This window comes from Heptranchias perlo, chromosome 37, assembly GCF_035084215.1.
Source record: "Heptranchias perlo isolate sHepPer1 chromosome 37, sHepPer1.hap1, whole genome shotgun sequence".
Classification (NCBI taxonomy): Eukaryota; Metazoa; Chordata; class Chondrichthyes; order Hexanchiformes; family Hexanchidae; genus Heptranchias; species Heptranchias perlo.
The window spans coordinates 6776534-6804090 of NC_090361.1; the positions used below are offsets into that span (position 1 = coordinate 6776534).

At 44.3% G+C, this 27557-nt stretch overlaps 2 protein-coding genes across 4 annotated transcripts in view; one reads left to right on the forward strand and one right to left on the reverse strand.

Annotated features, from left to right (window-relative positions):
- The window catches only part of syce2 (synaptonemal complex central element protein 2), a 47600-nt gene that overhangs the window by 8254 nt on the left and 11789 nt on the right, over positions 1–27557 (reverse strand). Inside the window, exons 3-8 of one of the 3 annotated variants that reach the window (XM_067973054.1) lie at positions 18574–18891; positions 10689–10801; positions 4864–5083; positions 3850–4080; positions 2852–3712; positions 67–330 (exon numbers count right to left, since the gene is read on the reverse strand). In XM_067973054.1, the coding sequence (XP_067829155.1) occupies positions 3886–4080; positions 4864–5083; positions 10689–10801; positions 18574–18627 (582 nt within the window). In that variant the 5' untranslated portion in view covers positions 18628–18891 and the 3' untranslated portion in view covers positions 67–330; positions 2852–3712; positions 3850–3885. Of the gene's footprint in view, positions 1–66; positions 331–2851; positions 4081–4863; positions 5084–10688; positions 10802–18573; positions 18892–27557 lie in introns of all 3 variants that reach the window. The other 2 variants (XM_067973053.1, XM_067973052.1) reach the window with 2 other exon arrangements.
- On the forward strand, positions 23850–24902 carry LOC137304239 (submandibular gland secretory Glx-rich protein CA-like). Its single transcript, XM_067972794.1, has one exon. The coding sequence runs from the start codon at positions 23850–23852 to the stop codon at positions 24900–24902; it is 1053 nt and encodes a 350-aa protein (XP_067828895.1).

The following is a 27557-nucleotide window of genomic DNA, read 5'->3' on the forward strand; positions in this document are numbered from 1 at the left end:
ACTCAGTTGAGTGAACACATATAGAAATAGCATATACACAGTTCCAATAAAAGTCAATAAACTTACCCACAATTTGCTTATTATTAAAATTGCATCAAGATGGTTTTTTCACGCATGCCTGGCTGGAGCCTGGGTTTTGATTGGAAATTTCATCTGGGCCTTGGGTGTTGAGTTTTTCAGCTCCTGTGGACAAGTTGTGTGTGTTTGAGAGAGGTGTCAATATCAGAGTTGTAGTTCTTCACCCCGTTTCTGTGAAACTACAGCACCCAGAGTGCACTGTGACAACCCATGTGACATGACAGCAAGGTAGGAAAGGAGGAAGAACAAATTCTGGGAGGGAAAAGACAGTACTGGGTCAAAAAGAGGGGTCGCTTACCACTTGGTACTTTATTTTCAAATCTGACTTACATACCAACCATTACATAATGTTTCATCCTTTACCTGAATAAAAGTGGTTCAGTATGTCTCAACTCTGCAATGTCAGTGATATAATAGCAGTAAGTGGGATTCTACAACTCAAAGGTATAAACAGTGGTCTCAAATGTGGATCTCTGGCAGGTTTTCCTTCTTCAACCACTGAGTAAATTGCAGCATTGCCAGTTTCCCAGGTAATGGGTAATGAATGGCATAGGGGAAAATATATAATAGGATCATTATTCCAACTCCTGAAGAATCTGACCTGAAGCTGGGACCAGGTATAAAAAAAAACTTTAATAAACTCAAAGAACATTGCACAATATGTTTCTAGAGGATAGATCCATGCATTGTGAGGATTTGCGATGTGATTCAGACACTCAGTATGTTATTTTATGAAAAACTGTAATTGTTTAACAATACAAAATACCTCCTTAGTCTCTGTGGGTCCTTGCAGGCAAGTCGACGGGAAGACAATATGCTCTCGGGTTTCTGCCAATGCTGCACTGAGCAAGCTTCTATTCTGTGCCCTCAAGTGGGATTGGTAGTTCAGTAGTGGGAGGGAGAAGGAAGGGGGGAGTTCAACGTTGCTGCTGTGCACTGGTCCTGCAAGATATAGATCCACCCTACACAGGCAGACGGCAAGAGGAGCGCTAGAGTAATCATGTCCGGATACGTGTTTCAGTGGCAGTCGGGGGAGGTAGGGCAGACACAAGTGATGTTGTGGAGTTGGAAATAGGTGGTCTTCACGATGGCTAGGCTGTGGGGCTTGAAAATCAGCTGAGTCGAACTGGACTCTGAGGTTGTGCAGCATCGGGCTCAGTTTTGAGGGAGCTGACAGACAGGGCGAAGGAGTCTAAGAGGAGGAGCTGAAAGGATGGTTTTGTTGTCACCAATAATTATTTTAACTGGCCAGTGATACACCTTCCAATTATCTGATAGTCATCTCACTAGTGCTTCCTACAAATAACTCACCAAGACCTCTTTACTGAAGTTAGAGTGTATCATTATCAATATCTCATTCAATAATCAAACTGTAATGAAGAATACCAAACACTAACAGTAGAGAGAATTCTAATTTCTACATAAAAATAAACATTTTCATTTTTGCAGTGAATGCTGATGATATAAATCAGGTGCAGAAAGCAAAGGAGTGATTTGGAAAAATAACTGAAGCTGATAGTTCAAGGACGTTAAATTAGCAGCGGAGATAGTTATTAACTTGACATGATTCTGTGATTTTGAACTATGCAAATTCACTATGTCAGGTTCTCGTTATTCATATAGATATAAAATAGAAACAGTTAACTTGGACTGGGAACCCACTGTAGAACTATGCTAGGAATCGAATCAGCTCCTCAGGAGAGAGAGAGAAAACAGGACAGAAGGAAGAAAGATGCATATTATGTCTACATGCACTTCCTGTCAACCTTTACATTACAAGTGTGGACAATGGAATTTGTAATAAAGACTGCCTATGTAAACTTGTCTTGCTGTAATTAGATTCTTCCGCCAGTGGAGGCACTACCGGGGGGGGGGGGGGGAACAATTACAGTGAGATAAGTTTACAGAGGCAGTTTCCATTATAAATGCAGACATAGGAATTTATAATGGAAATATAAATATAAAGGCAGAATATGAGACTAAAATGAGGACTCGGTTACGTCTGTGTGCCTGATCCAAATATTCCCCAGCTTCCAGCCCAGCTCCAGCTGAAGACTACACTTGGTCTTGACTCTCCATGTGCAGCTACACGGGAAATCGACTAGTTCTAGCCCAAGTACATTACTCATGTCATGAAAAATCCAATATTTTGTCAATCTATCTTGCATTGTGATTCTGAATAAATCCATTGTGTATTGTAAAAATGGGCCAAATTGTGCACATTTTAAATTTCACACCTACATGTGCATTTTGTAAGGCTATTACAAAATGTGAGCTTAATCTTCACAGACAAATAATTCGCAAAAATTGAGCCCAAAGTAAAAATCATCCCATTTTTTACTGTATTCTGCTCTCTCTAGAGTGAGGAGAATACATCTTGATTCCTGATGTTAGTTGTGGGCACTGATCTGGAGCTATTACTTTACACAAACATTTAAAAGTGTTCCTCTGATGGGCAAATGTAAATGGTACAAATACCCGTGTGCTTCTGTAGTACCCAACCGTTGCCACTGGATGACACTAGCAGGTTTACAGAGACCACACTAAGTCATCTATATGTTCATCATTACAATGCAATAGTACATCTGTCACCCAGTTGTCATCCTGTCTTCTTGTCATATGCATAGCTAAACTGCTAGAGAACACAGTATGACTAACTGAAAGTGAGTAAGTTAAAAAAGTACTTTTTTATTAATATGCTCTCCCCTTTTATATGGAGAAAGGATATTATTCTAGAGGTGTTGGCTGATGCTTTTTGCATCAAATATCTCACCTGCAAGGAGACCCACCAGGGTCAGGTCTCGTCACTACTTGGTAACTCTGGTGATGTTACCAATAGGAAGAGTCCTGGAGTGGCTCGGTCGATATCACTGGGTAACAGCTGATCTCCAGAACAGCTAATCTAGAGCCACCCAACCCTCAGAAGCCATGCTACTGGCTGGGGATGCAAAAAAGCAAAGTTATTTACAAAGCGTGCACTTTCCTTCCCCTTTAAGAATCCCAGTCATGTTACTCATTACGGCATTCTCTGATTTCTCAGCAATGAAGGATTCATATAAAGGCTGATCATGAGTGTGAATGTCCATCCACTAGTCTTTTGCATAGTGTTAAAGCATCAATGCATCCCTTCCCCCTACCATTGGATGTTTCTTTTTAATACAACAACCTTTAATCTAAAGCAAGTTACACACCAGAATTTACAAATCATTAGTATATATTTTAAAATATGTAATCTCCCTTATAATTCCCATGTTACCATTGTGCCAGCAGCTTGAGAGTGTGTGTTTGGGGTAACTGCCACCTATTTATCTATAACTCCTTGACAATATGGCTGAGATTGGGAACAGGCTGTGCAAGTGCATCCACCATGTCACTGCACACGGTGTTAAAGCATCAATCCTCTCCCACCACCTCCACCAACCTTCGCATTTTTCCTTCTTAATGCAACAACCTCTAACCTAAAGCAGTTTTCAAAGCAGAATTTATTTTACAATTGTTAGTACAGGCAAACCTGCCAAGCAGAAATTATCATATAATTCCACATTGCGTGCTAATTAAATATAGTTGTTAGGTCGAGACACCAGATCTTTGCAGAGTGAATGTTCTTCGATTTGTGGTCCAAAGCATAACTCTACTGGATTACAAAAAAATAAAATCCATTAATTCATAGCAAGCCAACTGGCCACCAAGCAATCTATAGGCAATTGGGTTTTATTCTACCTACTACACTGAACTCTAAAAAAGGTTTAAAAAAAGAAAAGATGTGAATACTTATTCTGCAGAGCCCATTATGTCGTAAGATGCTACTTATACTTCTGGCTGGGTACACATGTCCTTGTAGACTGTCGCCATGGCATTGCAGGTCTGTTTAAGTTCGGACTCTAAACATCTGATCCTGTCCAGGATATTCAGCAACTCCTGCAGTGTGTCCTCAATCAATTTGTTTTCACTGTTGTAGATTTCAAACAGTCCTTCTTCTATCTTCTTAGAGAATTCTGAAACCTTAAAAATTACAAGAGGTTATATATCTTTTCCCCAATATTCTCCCCTGTTCTCACAGCCATCCCTAAAGGCGCCGACGTTTGCTAGGGTACGGTTTCGCTGGTGCCTGCAGCCCAAGGGTATTAATGGATATGGAGCCAAGGCGGGTAGATGGAGTTAGGATACAGATCAGCCATGATCCTACTGAATGGTGGAACAAGCTCGAGGGGCTGAATGGCCTACTCCTGTTCCTATGTTGCCTCTCACCCACGTGGCCAATCTACATGTGCGAGTCTTGATGGCAAGTGAATGGGCACCATCAAGGCCGACGCCAATCTAGTATTCACCCAACAGCCACACGTGCACTTTCCAGCATGGGAGCACTAGAAAATGATCAAGAGACAGATCTGGCTGATTTCTCCCCTCCCTCACCCAGCAATACTGAGGGCAATTATAGCACCCCAACAGCTGAGATCAGCAAAACCCAGCATTGACCTGGAATTGAACACCACAATGTTCTTCACATCTCCTAACCACAATCCTGTATATAGGTAAATGATGCTGCGTGGGACTCCCTTCGTTCTACATCACAACCATTGCTGCACTTGACACCCACGTGGAACAGCTGGTGAGTAATCCAGGCTGTTCTTCGCAGGAGCTACAGAACTCCATCAAGAGCAAAGTCCTGTGAAAGAGATAATTGCCTCGACTCTCAAACACATAACATTCTTCACACAAAAAGCTGCCTTACATAAATTATAGCTTTTCAATGTTTAATTGGCTTCAGAGAGGATGTATAATTACCTTCAAAATAAGAGTGTCCTTAAAGTTGCTCATCAACTTGTGGTCCTTTATCCTACTTTTGTTTATTTCGTTAACCAGCTGTTTTGTTCGTTCACATAGCCCTTCAACACTGGCATCCGATGCAGCAAAACAGTTTGAGGGCTTGCTACTGAAATCAAGTGTAGAATCCTGAACATCTGAGTTTGCCGTCACTTCATCAACTAAACTACAGGATTCCTCTCTGTTACAGGAGAAAATAAAATTCAATCATAGCCTGGTAGGTGACTATGACACTATGGATAAATCAATCTTAAGATGAACACAGGTATAGGGCGGATATGTGCCACAACCACCCAACTAGAATATGATGGCAGCAACTGTCCCTTTTAGAGGAAGGAATGCAACCTTCCCTTCCGGGATTCCATACAGACACCTCTAGTCAGCTATCTTTAGTTCTTGTTCTCTGAGTGCCATTACAAGAAGTTTTCAGGTAACCCAGGAAGATTCCTGCACCCTTGTAAAATATAGGGAGAACAATTTAAGAACTATACACACAGTACACTAAATAAAGAGGGACTTGCCTTGGACTAGAAGAACTGTATCGTCAACCAAACTGTATAAACTCCAACCAGTTTATTTGGTTTGATATGGTAGCCAAGAATCCTCAGCTAATGTGATACTAAGAGAGAACCCTATCCCAAACATCAGTGGTCAAGGACCACAGACAGAGGGAGAGGGAGAGGTTGTAGGAGCTCAACTGACATGACTTGTCCCATTACTGAGCAGCTTCTATTAATACCAATTCCCCGAGTATACCTAGTGTATGAGTGTTTCATACATCATTGCACTGCCAAATTCAGTCTAATACACTGCATACAGTACATATGCAAACTATATTTATTGCACAGCACCTGAAAAGATGAACATCTTAGTAGCAGGTTATGGGCTATGGTGGGCTGCGGCATTTTGGATGAATGGAAGCTTGAAGCAGGGAGGCCAGCTAGGACAGTATTAGAAAAATCATATGGAGAGGTGGTGAAGACATGGACTAGGGTTTCAACAGGGCAAGAAGATAGATACAGGCAGAGAGGGGCAATGTTGCAGAGGTGGGAGAAAGCCAAGTTCAGGATTGAGAAGGAGAAGTATCCGCTAGGTACAAGACTTTTATATTTTTTTATTAGTAAATGTCTCACGTAGTTGCTCGTGATGAGTTAGAGGTTATGCTGTTGCAAGGCAGATGGTGAAGTGTGCACCTTTGCTGAAAGGATTTGGAAAGCAGCTTGTTAATAACGTACTCAGAGTCAATGAACTAAGTGTTTTTGATTGTTTCCTGGAAAATAAATCGTGTGTTCCATACCCACTGCTGATAGAGAAATAAGTATGTTCCCCTCCCATAAGTTATAAAAATAAGTAAATTTGTGCATTTATCATGGGGGAGTAGCTATTTAAATAAGATATCAAATAGGCAGATATCTGTATAATGTGCAGCTTTTTATAGCACTGTATTAGATTTATAGTTAGATTATTTTTAAACAATACGAGTGGACCTCCTATGCCTTTGCCCATTGCAAGTCAGCTAAATAAATTACCCGCCAAGTACATTAGCGAGGCTGTAGGTATAGGTGCGTGGATCTGCATCTTCTGGAGCTAGTGGTAGAAGGGTGCAGTTTCAGGTGTTACTGTGAGTCAGAGAATGGCGATGCCCAAATAAGGAGTGTGAGAGAGACGTAGCAAATTTAACATATTATAGATGTATTAGCTGTGCTCATTCTTCAAAATTTTGCCAAAGTTACACCAGTTTTTAATGTGAGTTCAGGACTTGTGTTTGGTTTACATTTCCCCCCTCCTTGAACTTCCGCATACCTTTCTCATTACTGCCCTGTAACAAAGCCTTACTTTATAAGTAAATTTTCCCTCTAATCTTTTTTTAGCCAGCTCGTGTCTAGTTTTTTTGTTATAATCAACAGGGAAAAATATAGCCCTGTATGATTACTACGGCATATTTTGTTCCAGTAAAATACAATGAGTCATTTTTCAGTCATTGTCAGCTGGCATGTAAGCAAATTTCTGAGAAGTGCAAAAACAACAGGGCGGTAATAGTAGGGGATTTTAATTACCTGAATATTAACTGGGATAGAATCAGTGTAAAAGGTATAAATGGTGCAGAATTCTTAAAATGCATTCAGGACAACAATTTTAGCCAGTATGTAGCAAGCCCAACAAGAAAGGGGGCAATTTTAGGGAATGACGCTGGGCAGGCGGAAGGAATATCAGTGGGAGACCATTTTGGTGGCAGTGATCATAATTCAGTTAGATTTAGCATAGCTATGGAAAAGGACAAAGATAAAACAGGAGTAAAAGTTCTCAATTGGAGAAAGGCAAATTTTACTAAGCTGAGAAATGATTTAGCAAAAGTGGACTGGAAACAGCTCCTTGAAGGTAAATCAGTGTCAGAGGAGTGGGAGGCATTTAAGGGGGAGATAGTGAGGGTTGAGAGCAAATATGTTCCCACAAAGAAAAAGGGTGGGACTGCCAAATCTAGAGCCCCCTGGATGTCAAGGAGCATACATGGTAGGATAAGGCAAAAAAGGGAAACTTATGTCAGATACCGAGAGCTCAATACTGCAGAAAGCCTAGAGGAGTATAGAAAGTGCAGGGGTGAAATTAAAAAGGAAATTAGGAAAGCAAAGAGAGGGCACGAAAAAATACTGGCAAGTAAAAGCAAGAAAAACCCAAAGGTGTTTTATAAATACATAAAGAGCAAGAGGATAACTAAGGAAAGAGTAGGGCCTATTAGTGACCAGAAAGGTAATCTATGTGTGGAGGCGGAAGATGTGGGTATGGTTCTTAATGAATACTTTGCATCTGTCTTCACAAAAGACGGGACAATGCAGACATTGTAGTTAAGGACAAGGAGTGTGAAATATTGGATGGGATAAACATGATGAGAGGGGAAGTATTAAAGGGTAAGTAGATAAATCACCAGGCCCGGATGAAATATTTCACAGGCTGTTAAGAGAAACAAGGGAGGAAATAGCAGAGGCTCTGACCATCATTTTCCAATCCTCCATGGATACAGGCGTGGTGATGGAGGATTGGAGGACTACTAACGTTGTACCATTGTTTAAAAAGGGAGAAAGGGATAGACCAAGAAATTACAGGCCAGTCAGCCCAACCTTGGTGGTGGGCAAATTATTGGAACCAATTCTGAGGGACAGTATTAAGCAACATTTAGAAGGGCACGGATTAATCAAGGACAGTCAGCATGGATTTGTTAAGGGAAGGTCGTGTCTGACTAACTTGATTGAATTTTTGAGACGGTAACAAGGCAGGTCGATGAGGGTAGCGCATTTGGTGTAGTCTACATGGATTTTAGCAAGGCTTTTGACAAGGTCCCACACAGCAGACTGATCAGGAAAGTAAAAGCCCATAGGATCCAAGAGAAAGTGGCAAGTTCAATCCAAAATTGGCTCAATGGCAGGAAGCAAAGGGTAATGGTCGCCGGGTGTTTTTGTGACTGGAAGGCTGTTTCCAGTGGGTTCCGCAGGGCTCAGTACTAGGTCCCTTGCTTTTTGTGGTACATATTAATGATTTGGACTTAAATGTAGGGGGCATGATTAAGTAGTTTGCAGATGATACAAAAATTGGCCGTGTGGTTGATAGTGAGGAGCAAAGCTGTAGACTGCAGGAAGATATCAATGGGCTAGTCAGGTGAGCAGAAAAGTGGCAAATGGAATTCAATCCAGAGAAGTGTGAGATAATGCATTTGGGGAGGGCAAGCAAGTCAAGGGAATACACAATAAATGGGAGGATACTGAGAGGTGTAGAGGAACAGAGGGACCTAGGAGTGCATGTCCACAGATCCCTGAAGGTAGCAGGATAGGTAGATAAGATGGTTAAGAAAGCATATGGGATACTTTCCTTTATTGGCTGATAGAACTGATAAAATACCAGTTAAGCCACAGCTTCAGTACTGCATACAGTTCTGGTCATCACATTACAGGAAAGATGTGATTGCACTAGAGAGAGTGCAGAGGAGATTTATGAGGATGTTGCCAGGACCTGAGAATTTTAGCTATGGGGAAAGATTGGCTTGGCTGAGGTTGTTTTCTTTGGAACAAAGGAGACCAAGGGGAGATTTAATTGAGGTATATAAAATTATGAGGGGCCTGGATAGAGTGGATAGGAAGGACCTATTTCCCTTGGCAGAGGTGTCAATAACTAGGGGGCATAGATTTAAAGTAATTGGTAGAAGAATTAGAGGGGAGCTGAGGAGAAATTTTTTCACTCAGAGGGTGGTAGGGATCTGGAACTCACTGCCTGAAAGGGTGGCAGAGGCAGAAACTCTCATCACATTTAAAAAGTACTTGGATATGCACTTGAAGTGCCATAACCTACAAGGCTACGGACCAAGTGCTGGAAAGTGGGATTAGGCTGGGTAGCTCTTTTTCGGCCGGCACAGACACGATGGGCCAAATGGCCTCCTTCTGTGCCGTAAATTTCTATGATTCTATGATTATTACATCCAAGTCCAGCATGACACTTCTAAAAATACCCACTCACAATTCCACTTGCTGCAAAAATGCATACCAACATGTTCCTCTTACATCAGTAACTATAGTCTCAGAAATAGTTATAAGTGACACGATGTACCTATAGGCACTGAGTGCCCCCCAGGTCCCGCAAGGAATCCTTGGGCCTCACCAGTGCCTTGCCTCTCCCTCTGCGTGCTGACATTGGCTGTCAAAGCCCTTGCCCAATGCTGATTTTTTGTCGAGGACCATTCCTTTGGGTCCCTAACGTCCTAAGGTGCCTGACCTGATTTCTTGCTCCCGGCCTGACGTCAGTCCCGCTGGTTTCAGGAGGGAGACAGTGCCGGAATATTTAAATGAGGCCCGGGAGTTAAAATGGCCCAGTGGGGCTTTCCCTCCGCCCATTCCAAACACAATCCCCACCCCCCCCCGCCCCGTGAAAAATTGAGGCCTAAGTGTCAGCAGGGCATTTATGCGTGAGGGGCATCACAACTCAGCCTGATCCTGTCCTTGCATGACATTCTGCACATGCGTGCTTTCTAACAAGAGTCACTGGCTAGCGATTAGGACTGGCCAATTGTAGTGTCACTACTGCCAAACTGACCCAACACAGAGTAGGAATCAGATCTGGTCTGTGTCAGTAACACACTGCATTTACCAACAGGCCCCACGGGAAGTGGGGGGAACAGGAGTATTATCATCTTTTTTCAAAAACAGTGGCATTCCAATTTAAGGTAGTTTGTGAAGTTTCCAGTACACTGAATTCCAGAGAAGAAACAGATACACCTGAAACAGGTGTTTTAAGAGAGCATCGATCTTGACTAATCTTTAACTGAATTCCTAATCTTAAACAGATCCACCACAAACAGGAAGCAGGAGAGAAACAATATCTTCAGGGGAATCCACTGCCTCTGCTTTGCCTTCTAAAGTTTATTTTTAAAAGTTGTACATTTTTAAAATTGGACCTTAAACCTAGGCAATTGATCAATCTGTGATTGATTGCATTGGCTTTATAGCTATTTAAATTTTAAAAGGCCCCTCCAATGCTCATAGCTACACTGTCCACCAGGCATCCCCAGCATCTAGGGTTGCTATCGGGCAAATGACAGAAACTACATCAGATATTCCCAGGTGTAACTCAAGCAGAAAATATAGGCCGTGACCCAAGAACCTGCATAGTATGTATCCAATTAACCTACGAAAACAAAAAGATTGGACACTCCAGCACTATCATTACACTTAATACATTGTGAGTCAGTTTTACTTTCTCTTTGCTTGCCCATAAAGGGGAATAACAACTCCAGTCCTCCTCACCTTAACTCTACCTCTGTATAGAGATTCTTTCTGCAGCCACTTGTTTGTGGTGTGCTTTCATTAACGTTCCCCATCTCTTGCTCACAATCATAATCCTTGTCAGCCATCCTGATCTAAAAGCATAAGCAGAGTTTTAACAGCTTGCATCAGATATAATCAAAGCAGACTGCCAATTCAAGTAGGTTTTTTTTCATCCAATTTTCTCCTCTTTACAGCACTGCTTGATGTTGGGATACAAATCCATGAGGGCCAACCACTATTTGGTGCTATTTACCAAGCCCTATTCTCAGCCAATGTGTACTTGTCCATTCTAATCAGCAGTGGTCCATGAATTGCACTCGAGCAGGAAACCTGTCTAATTTAACAATCAGATTTGGGAACAGTATTCAAACCGTTGATGCACTTGGGTTTTACAGCAAGTTAAGGGCAGCTGAGGTGGAAAAAATGTTTGGCACAGAAGAGGAAACTAAGAGTCCTGGGGCAGCCAGGGCAATGGAGATGTGGAAGTTACATTTGACATCAATAAGCCTGATTTAAAACCAAACTATTGAGAAACCTACACAGGTAAAGTTTGTGTTTTTTTTTTCTGATATGGAGTGCACACTCCCTATAGGGATACATCCCACTTAACTAAGTACAGAAACCTTAAGCTGAAGTTGGCAGAGCCAAAGCTTAGGAATCCCAAATCCATACAGTGGTACTACTGGAATCCAACCAGATAAAACTGTGTAACCCACCAGTACAGATCGCTGATAAGCTTCCGGTTGCTTGTCCAGCCTAGACCACCCTACCAGTTAGGACAATGGCTTGCAACGTTATCTGGAGCTGAGTAGGAAGAGAATCCAACTCCCATCGATATAGCTACCTCTTCAGGTCGTATTAAGAGAGCCAGGCTAGCTGGTCAATCATCAATAATACTATGGAATATCACGGAACTCAGATACTGCACTACTCAGCTTGCCTCAGAGGGCTAACTTGGTTCCAAACGTCTACTGCCCCCAACTGAGCTACAAACAAATCCAGATTACGAATGCTTCTTTCCATGCTGTCCCATAGAATCATACCGCCATTCAGCCCATCAATCTTGTGCCAGCTATTTGAAAGAGCGATCCAATTTGTCTCACTGCCCTGTTCTTTTCCCATAACCCTGCAAAATTTTCCTTTTCAAGTATATATCCAATTCCCTTTTCATAGTTACTACTGAATCTGCTTCCACCACCCTTTCAGGCAATACATTCAGACACTGCATAAAAAACATCCTCATCATCCCACCCTGGTTATTTTGTCTCCTTTGGATAATTTGTTCCCCATCCTGCATCTCCCCTTCTAAACTCCCCACCACCCCTCTAGCTGCATTTCCTATTCCAACCCACCGCTATCTACCAATCCCTTCCCTTCCCCCTACTGACTGCAGTAGCCCCTCACAGGCTATCTAACCCTGCCCTGCTTCATTTTCCCCTTTATTGTATTTCCCATCTACAACAGCCAACTTCATCACTCCTTTCCTTTCTCCCCCTCCCTTTTTCTTCCTCTCTCCATCCCCTCCCCATTTTCCTCCCCATTCACCTTCCCAACCCTCCATCTTCCCACTCCCCTCCCTCACCACCTACTCTCTTCCTCCTTCGCTCCCTCTCAACATTGGTTCCATTATCCCCAACCCTCTAAGCCTGCTCCACCTGAAAAATATTAAAATTGGCCTGGAGTCTCCATGTGCAATGCCACGAGAGTTCAACTAGTTCCTTTAAAATCTGCAGACAGCCCAGTTAGAAACCAGACAGGTGGCAACCCAATAGAGTATTGGGGTGTACTTGGCTGGTACTAGGTTAGAAAAATAATAGATGCTGCAGAAACAGATTTCTGGATTCAGATCACAAGAAGTGATGAAATCCACTCAGCCCACCCTCGCCCATCCATCTAGGTACAGAACATTGCACTGGGTTACCTCGAAACAGCCTCCACCAAAGCACCAATTGGTGCAACTGGGGATGCCATTCTCCTGCATATAACAGTCTAATGGCGTGCATTGGCTCCCTGTGAACATTTAACCTGCACTGACTCGCCTTACTCCAGTGCAGTGAAACCAAGGCCCCTCTGCACTGGCCCACCCTCCTGATCTACCATTTATTATCCCCCTTTTTATAAAAAAAAAACCTCGTTATTTCCCATTCCATGACACCAAACCGACTGGCTTCGAGCCTTACCTTTGTTATATAATCTCTGTGTGTGCATACAAATTGAAAGAATTTATTTTGCCGGCTGCCGTCGAAGGCCCGTTGCTAAGGGCCGCACCCACCTCACGACAGCCCAGCGCGCCAACACGCCCTCCCACGTGACGGCGGCACGCGCCTTCGATGACGTCAGACGCGCCGCACTGACGCGTTCTCATTCATGGAAGATGTTTTCCCGCGCTCTCTACCCCCACCAGAGTGGAGCCAAGCTCTTGAGTGGCCCATGAAGTGTTGTGTGATTGGAAATCTTTGAAATATGGGCCCTCTCCTACATTTTACTTAATCCCCACCCCCCCTCCCTCCCCCTTGCAAAAATTGGATGGATTCACCTATACTCTTGCAAGACCTTTTGTGACCCAAAGGGGCCATTGAGATTTTAAACTTCCCACCCACTTTGCAAAGTCAGGGGGGAAAACTAGGAGCTCCTCCTTGCTGCTGCTTTGCCAATAAGTTTTTTTTATCTGGGCAAGCCCTTAACTTCACATTGTGTCCCATCCCAACTCTGGATTTCTGGCTGCAACTCTACCACTTCTGATGTAAATACAAATTCAATAAAAGCTCCAAACATCCGTGCTCCCCCGATGGGTCAGTGGATGAAGGCAGGGTGCGGTGTGGAACCAAGCCCTGAAGATCAGGGAGGTCCCCCCAGGTTTGAGCCCTAGCCTGTGCTGAATTCACTGACCTCAGCCAGTTGGGAAACTACAGTTAGCCTCAGCATCCTTGAGCTTGGGAGCAGAAAATATTGGCCAGAATTCCCACTTCTGATTACTCTCCAGTGAGCACTGTTTGAAAGTATGACTTTGGCTGAACACAGGATCGAGCTTGACGGAGACAGCACATGTGGTCAAACAGCCCAAGGTCACACTTGAAAAAGGTACACTTGTCCAAGGTACTAGAGGCCCACCTATGTCAATAGAGCTGAATCAATGTTCAGGAGAAAAGGGTAAGGAGAGGGGGAAAATTACAAAGTAGTCTTTTATGTCATTTTCTGAGACACCTTACACACAACATTGCTTGTCTCTCTACTCACTGAACGTAGGAACTCATTCATAATGTGCAGAAATATTTTTCATAGTCACTTTTAGGAAGGATATTGCCATCTATCTATTTGTCTATCTATCAATCTGTTGATTATCTATAAAGATCTTGTGTTTAATATGTGTCCGTCACACTTCCAAATATCAAAGAGGAGAAGGAAAGGTAATCATTTTACGCTGGATTCTGCTGGCCTGGAGCCAAATATTTATAAGCAGCTGCCAATCTGCAAACTTTCCTTACCAACAACTTTAACATAGTAAAACGCTCCAAGGCACTTAACCTCTAATTGACCTCAAAATATCCTGTAAAGGCAGCAATTAGACAATATGGCCTTAACGAGACAGACCATATTAAACACAACTGCACCTTAGCAACAGAATAATACATTGTGCATTGGTTAAATGACACTCCTATCATTTGTGACCGACTGTGAACAACATTACAGGAAGTCTATTAAAAGTCTACAGTTTAAATGTGTCCATGGTGCAAAAAAAAAACCCATTTTTCTAAATTTCCCAGGAACCCAGCACAATACATTTACTTCACTGTCTGGGCACATCTCACAAATCTCTTTCCACATCCCAGATCTGCTTGCCGACCCTGGTCTCTCCTTGCTTCTACGTATGATGATAACTGAACATACACCATTTCCTAAAACCCACCACGTGCGACGCCAATGGAGATCCGTTACTACGACTAAATTCCTGTCCATCAGCTCAGCAGCGACCATGGGGCCGAAGGAATTCACTCCATTGTTGTTAGTTCTGAAACAGCCCTGGCCACTTCACTCATCTGTATCCCTTTCTGTGACAAGTCACTCTTGACATTGTCTGTCCAGAGGCTTCTTTGGTCTTCCTCGGCTTCCTGTTCCTTGTACCCCTGTACACAGGGCCGTGAAAGGTATTCTAACTGTTTCCATTCTAGAAACGTTTCCAAACCATTGCAGCAACAACTTGCATTTATAAAGCGCCTTTCATGTAGTAAAATGTCCCAAGGTGCTTCGCAGGAGCAATTATCAAACAAAATTTGACACCGAGCCACATAAGGAGATATTAGGACAGGTTGGTCAAAGAGATAGGTTTTAAGGAGCATCTTAAAGAAGGAGAGAGAGGTAGAGAGGTGGAGAGGTTTAGGGAGGGAATTCAGAGTTTAGGGCCTAAGCAGCTGAAGACAATGGTGGGGTGATTAAAATCGGGGATGCGCAAGAGGCAAGAATTTGAGGAGTGCAGAGATCTCGGAGGATCGTAGGGCTGAAGGAGGTTACAAAGATAGGGAGGGGCGAGGCCACGGAGAGGTGAAAACAAGGATAAAAATGTTAAAATCGAGGTGTTGCCGGACCAGGAGCCAATGTAGGTCAGTGAGCACAGGGGTGATGGGTGAACGGGACTTGGTGCGAGTTAGGATAACGGCAGCAGAGTTTTGGATGAGCTCAAGTTTATGGAGGGTGGAAGATGAGAGGCCGGCCATGAGAGCACTGGAATAGTCAAATCTATATATGGTGCAGATCCACTAGTTCTCTATATATTTTGTTCATGTCAACTACCTCATGTGACAGGATTCCACTACGCTTTGACTAATATGTTCACCTGGGACCATTTGCACTGGGAAACGGGTCCACGATGAGGTAATTGAGGCAACTGAAATGAAAGCAAAAGGAAATGTACCCGCCAGGTGAAAAATGGCAATATTATGAGTTGACTGTCTTCACAATGCATCTGCTGTGGGCCCTGTCCATCAGTGACGTACTACATGTCATTATTTAAAAAGCTTCAGTCGGGTTCCTCTTCTCAAAACAATTTGCATCCCTTCATTACAACCTGATCACGTTTTCACACTGTAAGTGAGAAATGCACCACAGAAATAAAAGGTGTATGATTTTTCCTTTTCTCTCTCTCTCTGCTATCGATATTCTGTGACGATCCTCCGTCACCCTGCGTGGCTGTCAGCTTCCAGAGTAATTCTGCCTGAATGGATGTGCTGAGTTCCGGCAGCGGCTGTAACTGCAGCATCAAAGCCGCTGGAGCCAGGATTGAGCTTTCCGACAAATGCGTGCAACCGAGCCACATTCACCGGCAGCGATTACAGATCTAATTCAAATGTTGTAAACATCGTCCTGTTAAAAAGAAAGTGTAATTTTTCTCCCTCCCGCTCCTGAAGATGCTGACTCCTACTGCGGTTCCTAGGGAGACAGCAGACCACACTTCAAGTGCCCGTTATCTATCCGCGAGCCCCCGCTGTAGGTTTCGACCGGCTGTTTTGACCACTGAGCCCAATCCCCTCCTTACATGACAGCCGCGCCTCCCGCTTTCCAGCAAGGCGTCACCGGAGAGTGGGAACCATGGCTGATTTTATCCTCCCTAGTCCAGGGGGGTGTCAGGCCATACGTAGCACCGCCAACCCCCACCTCCGGCAAGATGCTGCCCTAGCTGACTCAACGCAAACTGAGACCTTGTCATCCATAAAGCTCAGGGCCAACAACACGTGGCACATTTACCCCTGAAGCCAAGGGGCGAGAATCCTGACTCCTTCCAATTTTTATTGGGTCTTAATCTTTTTAAGGATGCAGAGCAGAAACACTAACTCACAAACAATATTATCGGTTGACAACATGCAGCGCACCATTTGGAATGGCTTGCAAGCCAGTAACACCTGGGAGGGTTAACACGACCTCGTAAACTCAACAGTTGATGAGTGTCATTTGCACCCTTTTAGGTGGCACTGCCTCATCGCACATAATAATGCTATTTTATTCTGCCACTTTTCTCCTAGGTATCTCCCACCCCCAAAGATGCCGACTCATTGTTATGTTATGGTTCCGTTGCCATTGGCCGCCCACCAGTACCTAGAGTCATAGAATGATACAGCATAGAAGGAGGCCATTCAGCCCATCTTGCCTGTACCTAACCCATGTGATCATGAATAAGAACATTTTTAGAAGCATCACTGTAGCAAAACAGTATCTAGAAAGAAAAGCAAAATACTGCAGATGGTGGAAATCTGAAATAAAAACAGAAAGTGCTGGAAATCACTCAGTGGGTCAGGCAGCATCTGTGGAGAGAGAAGCAGAGTTAACGTTTCAGGTCAGAACTGGAAGAAGTTAGAGATTTAACAGTTTATAAGTAAGTACAGAACCAGGGAAAGGAGAGAATGGGTGGGGGGTGTGGGGAGGAAAGAACAAAGGGGGAGGTCTGTGATAGGGTGGAGGGCAGAAGTGACTAAATGACAAAAGGATGATGGTGCAAGGCAAAAGTTGGGAGGGGGGTGGGGGTAATGGGACAAGTAAAGAAATAGAAAATGTGTCCAGAGGAGGTGTAAATAGTTACAGCAGAACCATTCCCAGCACCTACTGTCTAAGAAAAAGGGAGTGGTGGTTATGATCTAAAGTTGTTGAACTCAATGTGGAGGCCGGAAGGCTGTAAAGTGCCTAATCGAAAGATGAGGTGTTGTTTCTCGAGCTCGCGTTGAGCAGTATCTAGAAAGATCCTTAATAATGGTTAGAGTCCAGGGTAAGAGAGCGGGTTGGTGCAAAGGGTTAGAAGTTGGCCTTTGGGTTGAAATCTAGGCCAGATTAATGAAAAAAGGGTAAATTTACCCATCTCCGAGGCAGGAGCCATGCTCAAAGGGAGCACTGGCCGGAAACAGAGCTACAATATTGTAGTTTCAATTCACTGATCTGTACTTGGCAGGGTGCGTGACTATACCCTAAAGTCTCCTCTCTCTCCTGGTCCTAATCCTACAGGGAATGGGTTTGGGTAGTCTTAACCTAGTTTCTGCTGGGCATGGGCCCAAAGCACAAAACTAATTGGCATTAAATGGGCAATCTCACTAAGAGAGGCCGCAGGTTGGCTGGGGATGACTGGCCTGAGTATTGGTGCAGTAGGGGGATGCTTTGTGAAGTGAGGTATATTGTTGAGGCAGAGTTGAAAAGAGTAGCAGAGGAGATGAAATAAAGGGAAAAAAAGAACTTCTGTTTTGTAGCACCAAATCATAACCTCGGAACATCCCAAAGCATTTTATATCCATTCGTTTTTGAAGTACCAGGAATGGGGGCCTTCAGTTATGTGGGAAGAATATAGAAGCTGGGATTGTTCTCCTTAGAGCTGAGAAGGTTAAGGGAAATTTAAGAGGTGTTCAAAATCATGAGGGGTTTTGATAGAATAGATAGGGAGAAACTGTTACCACTGGCAGGAGGGTCGGTAACCAGAGGACGCAAATTTAAGATAATTGACAAAAAAGCCAGAGGGAAGATGAGGAGAAATGTTTTTATGCAGCTAATTATGATCTGGAATGCACTGCCTGAAAAGGTGGTGGAAGCAGATTCAATAATAGCCTTCAAAAAGGAATTGGATGTATACTTGAAAAAGAGAAATTTGCAGGGCTATGGGGAAAAAAGCAGGAGGAGTGGGACTAATTGGGTAGCTCTTTCAAAGAGCCGGTGCAGGCATGATGGGCCGAATGGCCTCCTTCTGTGCTGTAAGATTCTACAATGTTCAAAATTATAACGTCCCCAAAGACACTTTGTTCAGATCTTCATAGCCACAAATAATATTACAAAATGAATTGTACATTGTGTGAGTGCCCTTGATGAGCCTAATAGGAGCTGAGTTTCTGTCGCTTACCATTTCAGTGTTAGCTCTGCGACCTGCAATATTATCAGATGGAACTGTCCTCATCCAGCTGGAGTTGCCTTAATGGAGCAATTGATGTCAAAAGAGAAGTGTCTTAACTCTGAATTGCCAAAGTCCTGGAAGTAATAAAGGCTGCTTCTTTATTGGGTTTCTTAACGTGCTGATGCTATCAGGTCCCGCATTTGTGTATCATCCACTCCCTCCACCACCGGCGCACAGTGGCTGCGGTGTGTGCTATCTATAGGATGCACTGCAGCAACTCGCCAGGGCTTCTTCGACAGCACCTTCCAAACCCGGGACCTCCACCACCTAGAAGGACAAGGGCAGCAGGTGTCAAGCTGGGTCAAGAACTTGAAGACATAGATTTAAGGTGATTGGTACAAGAACCAAAGATGACATGAGGAAAAATTTTTTTACACAGCGAGTGGTTAGGATCTGGAATGCACTGCCCCGAGGAGGGTGGTGGAGGCAGATTCAATCATGGCCTTCAAAAGGGAACTGGATAAGTACTTGAAAGGAAAAAATTTGCAGGGCCACGGGGATAGGGCGGGGGAGTGGATTGCTCTTGCATAGAGCCGGCACGGACTCGATGGGCCTCATGGCCTCCTTCCATGCTGTAACCTTTCTATGATTCTATAACAGACTTCAGGAGGACATGGACTGGTGAAATGGGTACACAAGGCAGTTGAAATTTAATGCAGAGAAGTGTGAAGTGATACATTTTGGTAGGAAGAATGAGAAGAGGCAATATAAACTAAATGGTACAATTTTAAAAGGGGTACAGGAAGAGAAAGACCTGGGGGTGTACGTACACAAACCTTTGGAGGCGGCAGGACAAGTTGAGAAGGCTGTTAAAAAGGCATGTGGGATCCTTGGCTTTATAAACAGAGGAATGGAATACAAAAGCCACAAAGTTATGCTAGACCTTTATAAAACACTGGTTAGGCCCCAGTTGGGGTGTTGTGTTCAATTCTGGGCACCGCACTTTGGGAAGGATGTCAGGCCTTAGAAAGGGTGCAGAGGAAATTTAGTAGAATGGTACCAGGGATGAGGGACTTCAATTATGTGGAGAGACTGGAGAAGCTGCGATTGTTCTCCTTAGAGCAGAAAAGGCTAAGGAGAGATTTGATAGAGGTGTTCAAAATCATGAAGGTTTTGAGAGAGTAAATAAGAAGAGGCTGTTTCCAGTGGCAGGAGGGTCGGTAACCAGAGGACACAGATTTAAGGTAATTGGCAAAAGAACCAGCGGGGACATGAGACATTTTTTACGCAGCGAGTTGCAATAATCTGGAATGCACTGCATGAAAGGGCGTTGGAAGCAGATTCAATCGTAACTTTCAAAAAGGAATTAGGTAAATACTTGAAGGGAAAAACTTGCAGGGCTATGGAGAAAAAGCCAGGTGGTGGGGACATGTTAATTGGTTTTTCAAAGAGCCGGCATAGGCATGATGGGCTGAATGGCCTCCTCTGTGCTGTATCATTCTATGATTCTAGGTGCATGGGAACACCATCACCTCCAAGTTCCCCATCGAATCACACACCGTCCCGACTTGGAAATATATCGACATCCCATCATGGTGGTTGGGTCAAAATCCTGGAACTCCTGGCCTAACAGCACTGTGGGAGCACCTTCACCACATGGACTGCAGCGGTTCAAGAAGGCGGCTCACCACCACCTTCTCAAGGGCAACTAGGGATGAGCAATAAATGCACACCTTGCCAGCGACGCCCATATCCCAAGAATGAATATTATAGGAAAGCAAGCAGGCAGCCGTCAGCGACCTCAAAGTAACACATGATTTGTCAAAGACCAGCAGCCTGGAACACCCGGTAAGAAGTGCGGAGGTGAGGAAAATGGGGCAAAAAGAACGGCGAAGTCACATAAATGTGTGGCTCAAAGCGTCTGTCGAGATGTGAAGGTTGGGACAAGCACTTTCACCGTGACTCTTGTTTAGCCTCTGCTGCAGGCTCCAAGAAAAAAAACTATTAAAGTTTGGATGGAGAAGCTTTACTGTGAGATAGATGGAGCGTGACAGAATATTTGTCAGTAAATGAACCCACAGGAGAATTATTGTGTCGCAGACTTATAAAGAATCTCACTGCAATTGAAAATAACATCCTATTCTCAATAAATTACCGACATGCGAGTGACTAAGTGAGGGAACGTATGAGTCAATTAGGAATGGCACGAATGGGATTTTCCTTTGCTATTTTATATCTATTCCCCCCCTGCCCTCCTCAAGGCACTGAATCTTTGCTGAGATACGGGTTCTCAGGCACCTATTGTCCGCGCTACCTCATTCAAGTGGCCGTTCTTCACGTGCGAGCCTCGACAATGAGCCTCAGCAGGCTAATTACCATAGAAATACATAACAACAACTACTACTTGCATTTATATAGCGCCTGTAACGTAGTAAAACATCCCAAGACGCTTCACAGGAGCGTAAATCAGACAAAAATTGACACCGAGCCTAAGAAAGAGCATTAGGACAGGTTACTGAAAGCTTGGTCATGGGTAGGTTTTAAGGTGGGTCCTAAAGGAGGAGAGGCTTGGCAAGGGAATTCCAGAGTTAAGGGCTTAGACGGCTGAAGACACAGCCACCAATGGTGGGGCAAAGGAAGTGAGGGATGCACAATAGGCCAGAGTTGGAGCAATGCAGAGTTCTCGGAGGGTTGTAGGGTTGGAACATCGAAGTTAGAACATGGAAACAGCCCAACCACTTGTCAGCATTTACCCTCCAGAGCAAGTAGACCTAATCACATTTATCCATCCCATTCCCACATCCCTTCAACTCCTTTTCCTTCATCCACCTAATCGTGAATGTTGACATAGTTTCTGCATCAACCACTAACCCCGGAAGTGAATTTCACAACTCTCTGTGTAAAGAAGTTTCTTCTGCCCTCTGTTCTAAATCTCTTACATTTAATCTTGTATACGAACATACGAATTATGAGCAGGAGTAGGCCATTTGGCCCCTCGAGCCTGCTCTGCCATTTGATAAGATCTGATTGTGACCTCAAGCCTACTTTCCCGTCTACCTACTATAACCTTTGACTCCCTTGTTAATCAGGAATCTGTCTAACTCAGTCTGAACACGGTGATTGCCTTGGCAACGGGCAGTTGCAGAGGCAGTCTGTAAACACCATTTATTATTGTTCAATATGTATAAATGCGTAGGCTTCAAGGAGATCTTGAAACATTTGCCTGAGGAAGGAGAAAATCTCCGAAAGCTTGTGAATTTAAAATAAAATTGCTGGACTATAACTTGGTGTTGTAAAATTGTTTACAATTAAAAATATTCAGTGACCCTGCCTCCACCGTTCTCTGGGGAAGGGAGGACTCACGACCCTCTGAGAGAAAAAATGTTTCCTCATCTCTATCTTAAATGGGAGACCCCTTATTTTTAAACTGTGTCCCCTAGTTCTAGTCTCTCCCACAAGGGGAAACATCCTCTCAGCATCCACTCCTTCAAGTCCCCTCAGCACCTTATATGTTTCAATAAGATCACCTCTCATTCTTCTAAACTCCAGTGTATACAGGCCCAACTTGTCCAACCTTTCCTCATAAGATAACCCCCTCATCCCAAGAATCAGTCGCGTGAACCTTCTCTGAACCGCCTCTAAAGCAATTATGCAATTATGTCCTTTCTTAAATAAGGAGACCAAAACTGCACACAGTATTCTAGATGTGGTCTCACCAATGCCCTGTACAACTGTAGCAAAACATCTCTACTTTTATATTCCATTCCCCTTGCAATGAATGACAACGTTCCATTTGCCTTCCTAATCACTTGCTGTACCTGCATACTTACTTTTTGTGATTCATGTACTAGGACACCCAGCTGTATCTATGGCCCCTCAACTACTGGAAAAAGTCGCCTTCTGTCCAACCTGTTCCATACTTTCATAATTTTAAACACTTCTATCATATTGTCCAGTAATCTGTGTTGTTCTAATGAAACAAGCTCCAATTTTTCACGTCTTTTTTCGTATTTATATTTCCTCATGGCAGGCAGCATTCTAACGAATCTGCATTGTAACCTTTCTAAAGCCTCAATATCTTTCCTATAGCGTGGCGTCCAACACTACACAGTATGCTAACTGAGATCTTATTAAGGTTTCATATAAGGCTCACCATTAACCCTTGGCTTTTATATTCTATACGTCAAGATGGCAAACAAAGTGATTGAAGTGAGACTGGAGCAGATTCATCACATTTATAAATAGGAATGTCGGCCTATATCTATAACATAAAGAATCATAGAATGATACAGCGCAGAAGGAGGCCATTCGGCCCATTGTGCCTGTGCCGTCTCTTTGAAAGAGCTATCCAATTAGTCCCACTCTCCTGCTCTTTCCCTACAGCCCTGTAAATATTTCCCCTTCAAGTATTTATCCAATTCCCTTTTTGAAAGTTATTATTGAATCTGCTTCCACCGCCCTTTCAGGCAGCGCATTCCAGATCATAACAACTCGCTGCGTAAAAAAAATTCTTCTCATCTCCCCTCTGGTTCTTTTGCCAAGTACCTTCAATCTGTGTCCTCTGGTTACCGACCCTTCCCCTGGGAACAGTTTCTCCTTATTTACTCTATCAAAACCCTTCATGATTTTGAACACCACTATTAAATCTCCCCTTAACCTTCTGCTGTATATATAGAGATATTATAATATCTATATATATCTACCTATCTATGATATATCTCAGAGTGACATGAAACAACCATTAATTTCCTATTGATTTTTTTTCTTTTTGTTAAGCAGAACAACAGGCAATTATGGAGCGATGTAGGTCAGAAGAAAAGACAATTACAAAAGTCACATGAAAGTGAGTTTCATCGCTCTGGAAACATACCCCAGAATCAGAGTGCCAAGAGAGATTGTTGCTAAGGGACTGCAAACAAAGTTGTGTATGATGCTGCTCACCTAGTGAGCACAGGAAGGTTCCAATTCCAAACCCTACTCTGCGCTGAGTTAGCTGCTTTCAGCTGGGGGATGAAGGTGGGGACAGTAAGGGGTGTTACAAATAGCCTCAGCATTCAAAAACTGGATTAAATCAAACTCTCCCCTCCCCCTTACCTCTGACACCCTGCTGCAGTCAGAATGAGTGGACATCAGGTGAGGAAAGGACTGAGCTTCATTGTGATGCCCCATGGTCCTTCAACCTGCCAAAACTCACGATCCAGGATCACACATGAAGACCTGTGCCAACTGTAGGCCAACCAGCACCTGTGGCAACGCAGAACCAGCAGGAGTCAGCACCTGTGGAAATGCAGAACGAGCAGGAGCCAGAACCTGCGGAAACGCAGAACCAGCAGGAGACAGCACCTGGGGAAACGCAGGACGAGCAGGAGTCAGCACCTGTGGAAGCGCCGGACCAGCAGGAGTCAGCACCTGTGGAAGCGCAGGACGAGCAGGAGTCAGCACCTGTGGAAGCGCAGGACCAGCAGGAGCCAGCACCTGTGGAAGCGCAGGAGCCAGCACCTGTGGAAACGCAGGAGCCAGCACCTGTGGAAACGCAGGACCAGCAGGAGCCAGCACCTGTGGAAACGCAGGACCAGCAGGAGCCAGCACCTGTGGAAACGCAGGACCAGCATGAGCCAGCACCTGTGGAAACGCAGGACCAGCAGGAGCCAGCGCCTGCGGAAAAGCAGGACCAGCAGGAGCCAGCACCTGCGGAAACGCAGAAGCAGCAGGAGCCAGCACCTGTGGAAACACAAAAACAGCAGGAGCCAGCACCTGTGGAAAAGCAGGACCAGCAGGAGCCAGCACCTGTGGAAACACAAAAACAGCAGGAGCCAGCACCTGTGGAAAAGCAGGACCAGCAGAAGCCAGCACCTGTGGAAAAGCAGGACCAGCAGGAGCCAGCACCTGTGGAAAAGCAGGACCAGCAGAAGCCAGCACCTGTGGAAAAGCAGGACCAGCAGGAGTCTGAATCCTGTGCAGTCGCAGAACCAGCAGGAGACAGCACCTCTGGAAAAGCAGAACCAGCGGGAGCCGATACCTGTGGAAGCGCAGAACCAGCAGGAGACAGCACCTCTGGAAAGGCAGAACCAGCAGGAGACAGCACCTCTGGAAAGGCAGAACCAGCAGGAGCCGATACCTGTGGAAGCACAGAACCAGCAGAAGACAGCACCTCTGGAAACGCAGAACCAGCAGGAGCCAGTATCTGTGGAAATGCAGAACCAGCAGAAGTCAGCTCCTGTCAATACACAGAACCAGCAGATGCCAGCACCTGTGGAGATGAAGAACTAGAAGAAATCTGCACCTGTGGAAACTCAAGATCCACAAGAGCCAGCACCTGTGGAAACCATTGGGGGTAGGCAGCAGGAATGTCCTACATGCAATGGGTTTGGGATAATCTCAACCCAGCTTCTTTTAGGCATGGGCCCACAGCACAGAAAGACCCTTAATATTGGCGATATTACTCAGACGTTTAGCTTTAATTAATGCCGAATCGCCTCTGTGAAAAATGGAAAAATGTGACACTTGTGCATCATGGGACTCGGTTCAGAGGGTGGCCCAGAGCAGGGAGCTCGAACAAGGTTACACCTGAGCTGGGAGTGCTTGACACTGATACTGGGTCACTGAAAGGTTCCATTTCCCAGCACCTTGACGAGCAGAAAAATATTCTCACCAAACCCACCTCCCCCAAGTAAATGAAGAATATCCAGGGATTAATGGCGGAGAGAGAGAGATGTGAATGCTTTAAAAGGGAGTCTTTAAGATAACAATGCAGCGAGCAGAGGGATCCACGCCTAAGTACTACACACCGAGTTACCATCTCGCGGTATGTGCACTCCCAGTGAGGCTATGTACTGTAACAGGAGGAGGGTGTGAGATTGTCACAACAACACGCAGTACAACTACCAAGACCACCACCAGAAGAGCCCAGTTATATCTCCCTTTGTCAGATTTCACATCAAGTGACAGTCCACTTGAACACAACGACCTCTCATCTTGTCAGTCACACACATCCGCACTGATGTTTCAGCAAAATGTGTCAGGGATCCTTCTGGTAGGCAGAACGAAAGAGAGTCTATCTCACACTCTGCTCCTGTTACAGATCATCATCTGACTGGGAGCGTTTGGAGCAATTTAAGTTGGACCCAAGATGGTCCCGACAGAGGATGTTGAAAATGAAAGGAAATGGTAACTATGTGGGTAAATACTCACAGCCACCGATCCCTCGCATCTTCATTTTTACAGCTCCCTTCCTCCCCCATGGATCCCTTACATTCGTCATTTACGGTGCTTTTTTTTCTCCTTTGTGTGAGTTTTCTGCTCGGTGCTTGGGCTCTGAACATTCTGGAGACACAGTGTCAGCACCAAGTACCCACAGGGCAGCTACGGTGCACTTAGATGCAGAATCCTCTTCTAACAACTTGCCTTAATCCCAACTTCCAAAGTGCCTCCCTGCACCCCCCCTCCACCATATGTGACATTTATCTGTGTCTCGCAGCAGCCACCATTATAGATTGGACGGTCTAGAGTGTATCTAGATCATGTAGAAGGCAGTTAGATGTAAAGTAAAGCTCCATATACTCTGCATCAAGATAGTTTTGGATGAAGAAGCTCGTTCAACACATTTGATCTCATTCTTGTAGAATACCAACTCTACCATCTTCTCATTATAGCATCTAGCTACTTCTTAAATGAGTCCAATGCCCCAGCCTCAACAAACCTGAACCTCAGAAGAACAGTCCCTGCAACATCAATGTCACTTTTCTATCTTCCGTGTGAATGAACACCCTCGAGTAACATAAGAGATCCCTCTTAGAGCAAGTGCGACGTACCAGCAGAATCTACTTTGAGGTCGATTCTGAGTCTAGCATTCCTTGTATGCATCTGGTGTTTATTTCACCGCTTGAAGACATTGGAATCATGGACAAGTACAAGCCCATTGCTATTAACCGTGATTATGATAGAAACTGTCCCACTCTCAGTCCTGGTGTGTGATAATGCTGACCTCATGGAAAGTGGCTATTCAACATCACAGTGTGCACAGCAAGCTAGTCTGAACTATGTTGGCAATAAAGAAATGTGTAATGGCTCAGACTAAGGTTACGTGTCTCGGGTTATTTATTTTTGGGGCACTTAACGTCAACTCACTGTACAGCAGTAAATCAACAAAGCAAATATGGATGACGAGCTACATTACTAGAACAGATCTTATAGAAGTCTATAAAATAATGAGGGGCATAGATAAGGTAGATAGTCAAAATCTTTTCCCAAAGGTAGGGGAGTCTATAACGAGGGGACATAGATTTAAGGTGAGAGGGGAGAGATACAAAAGGATCCAGAGGGGCAATTTTTTCACTCATAGGGTGGTGAGTGTCTGGAACGAGCTGCCAGAGGCAGTAGTAGAGGCGGGTACAATTTTGTCTTTTAAAAAGCATTTGGACAGTTACATGGGTAAGATGGGGAGAGAGGGATATGGGCCAAGTGCAGGCAATTGGGACTAGCTTAGTGGTCTAAACTGGGCGACATGGACATGTTGGGCCGAAGGGCCTGTTTCCATGTTGTAAACTTCTATGATTCTATGATTCTAGTAGAGTTGAAATCAAATGGGTGTCAAGCTGAACCTCTGCTCTGGTCATCTTGAGCTCTCAGTCAGGTTTTGGTGACGAAGACATAAGGTAGCTGTTCAAGCCCAAGTGCAGGGATGCTCATCTCTAGTGACAAAGAATTGAGGTATGAGATAAGACAGTGGGAAAGGAAGCACCTGAGAGACAACCTTAAAAAGGAAGATCAGATAATAAATGGTACAGATGAGGTATATCTGGAACAGGATTTCAAGGTAAGGAGAGTAGGACAAGGGGGTACAGGTTCAAACTGGTGAAAGCAAATATAAGACTAACAGCAGGAGGAATTTCTTCTCACAAAGTGTGATCAACACTTAGAATATACATCTGGGTAGGGTAGTGGAAGAAAAAGCCTTAGAGACATTCAGAAGTCAGTGGACGCTGTAATGGAGG

Bases quoted from the DNA above. Each gene is read 5' to 3' on its own strand.
- LOC137304239 (XM_067972794.1), top strand. From the start codon at position 23,850: ATGCAGAACGAGCAGGAGCCAGAACCTGCGGAAACGCAGAACCAGCAG.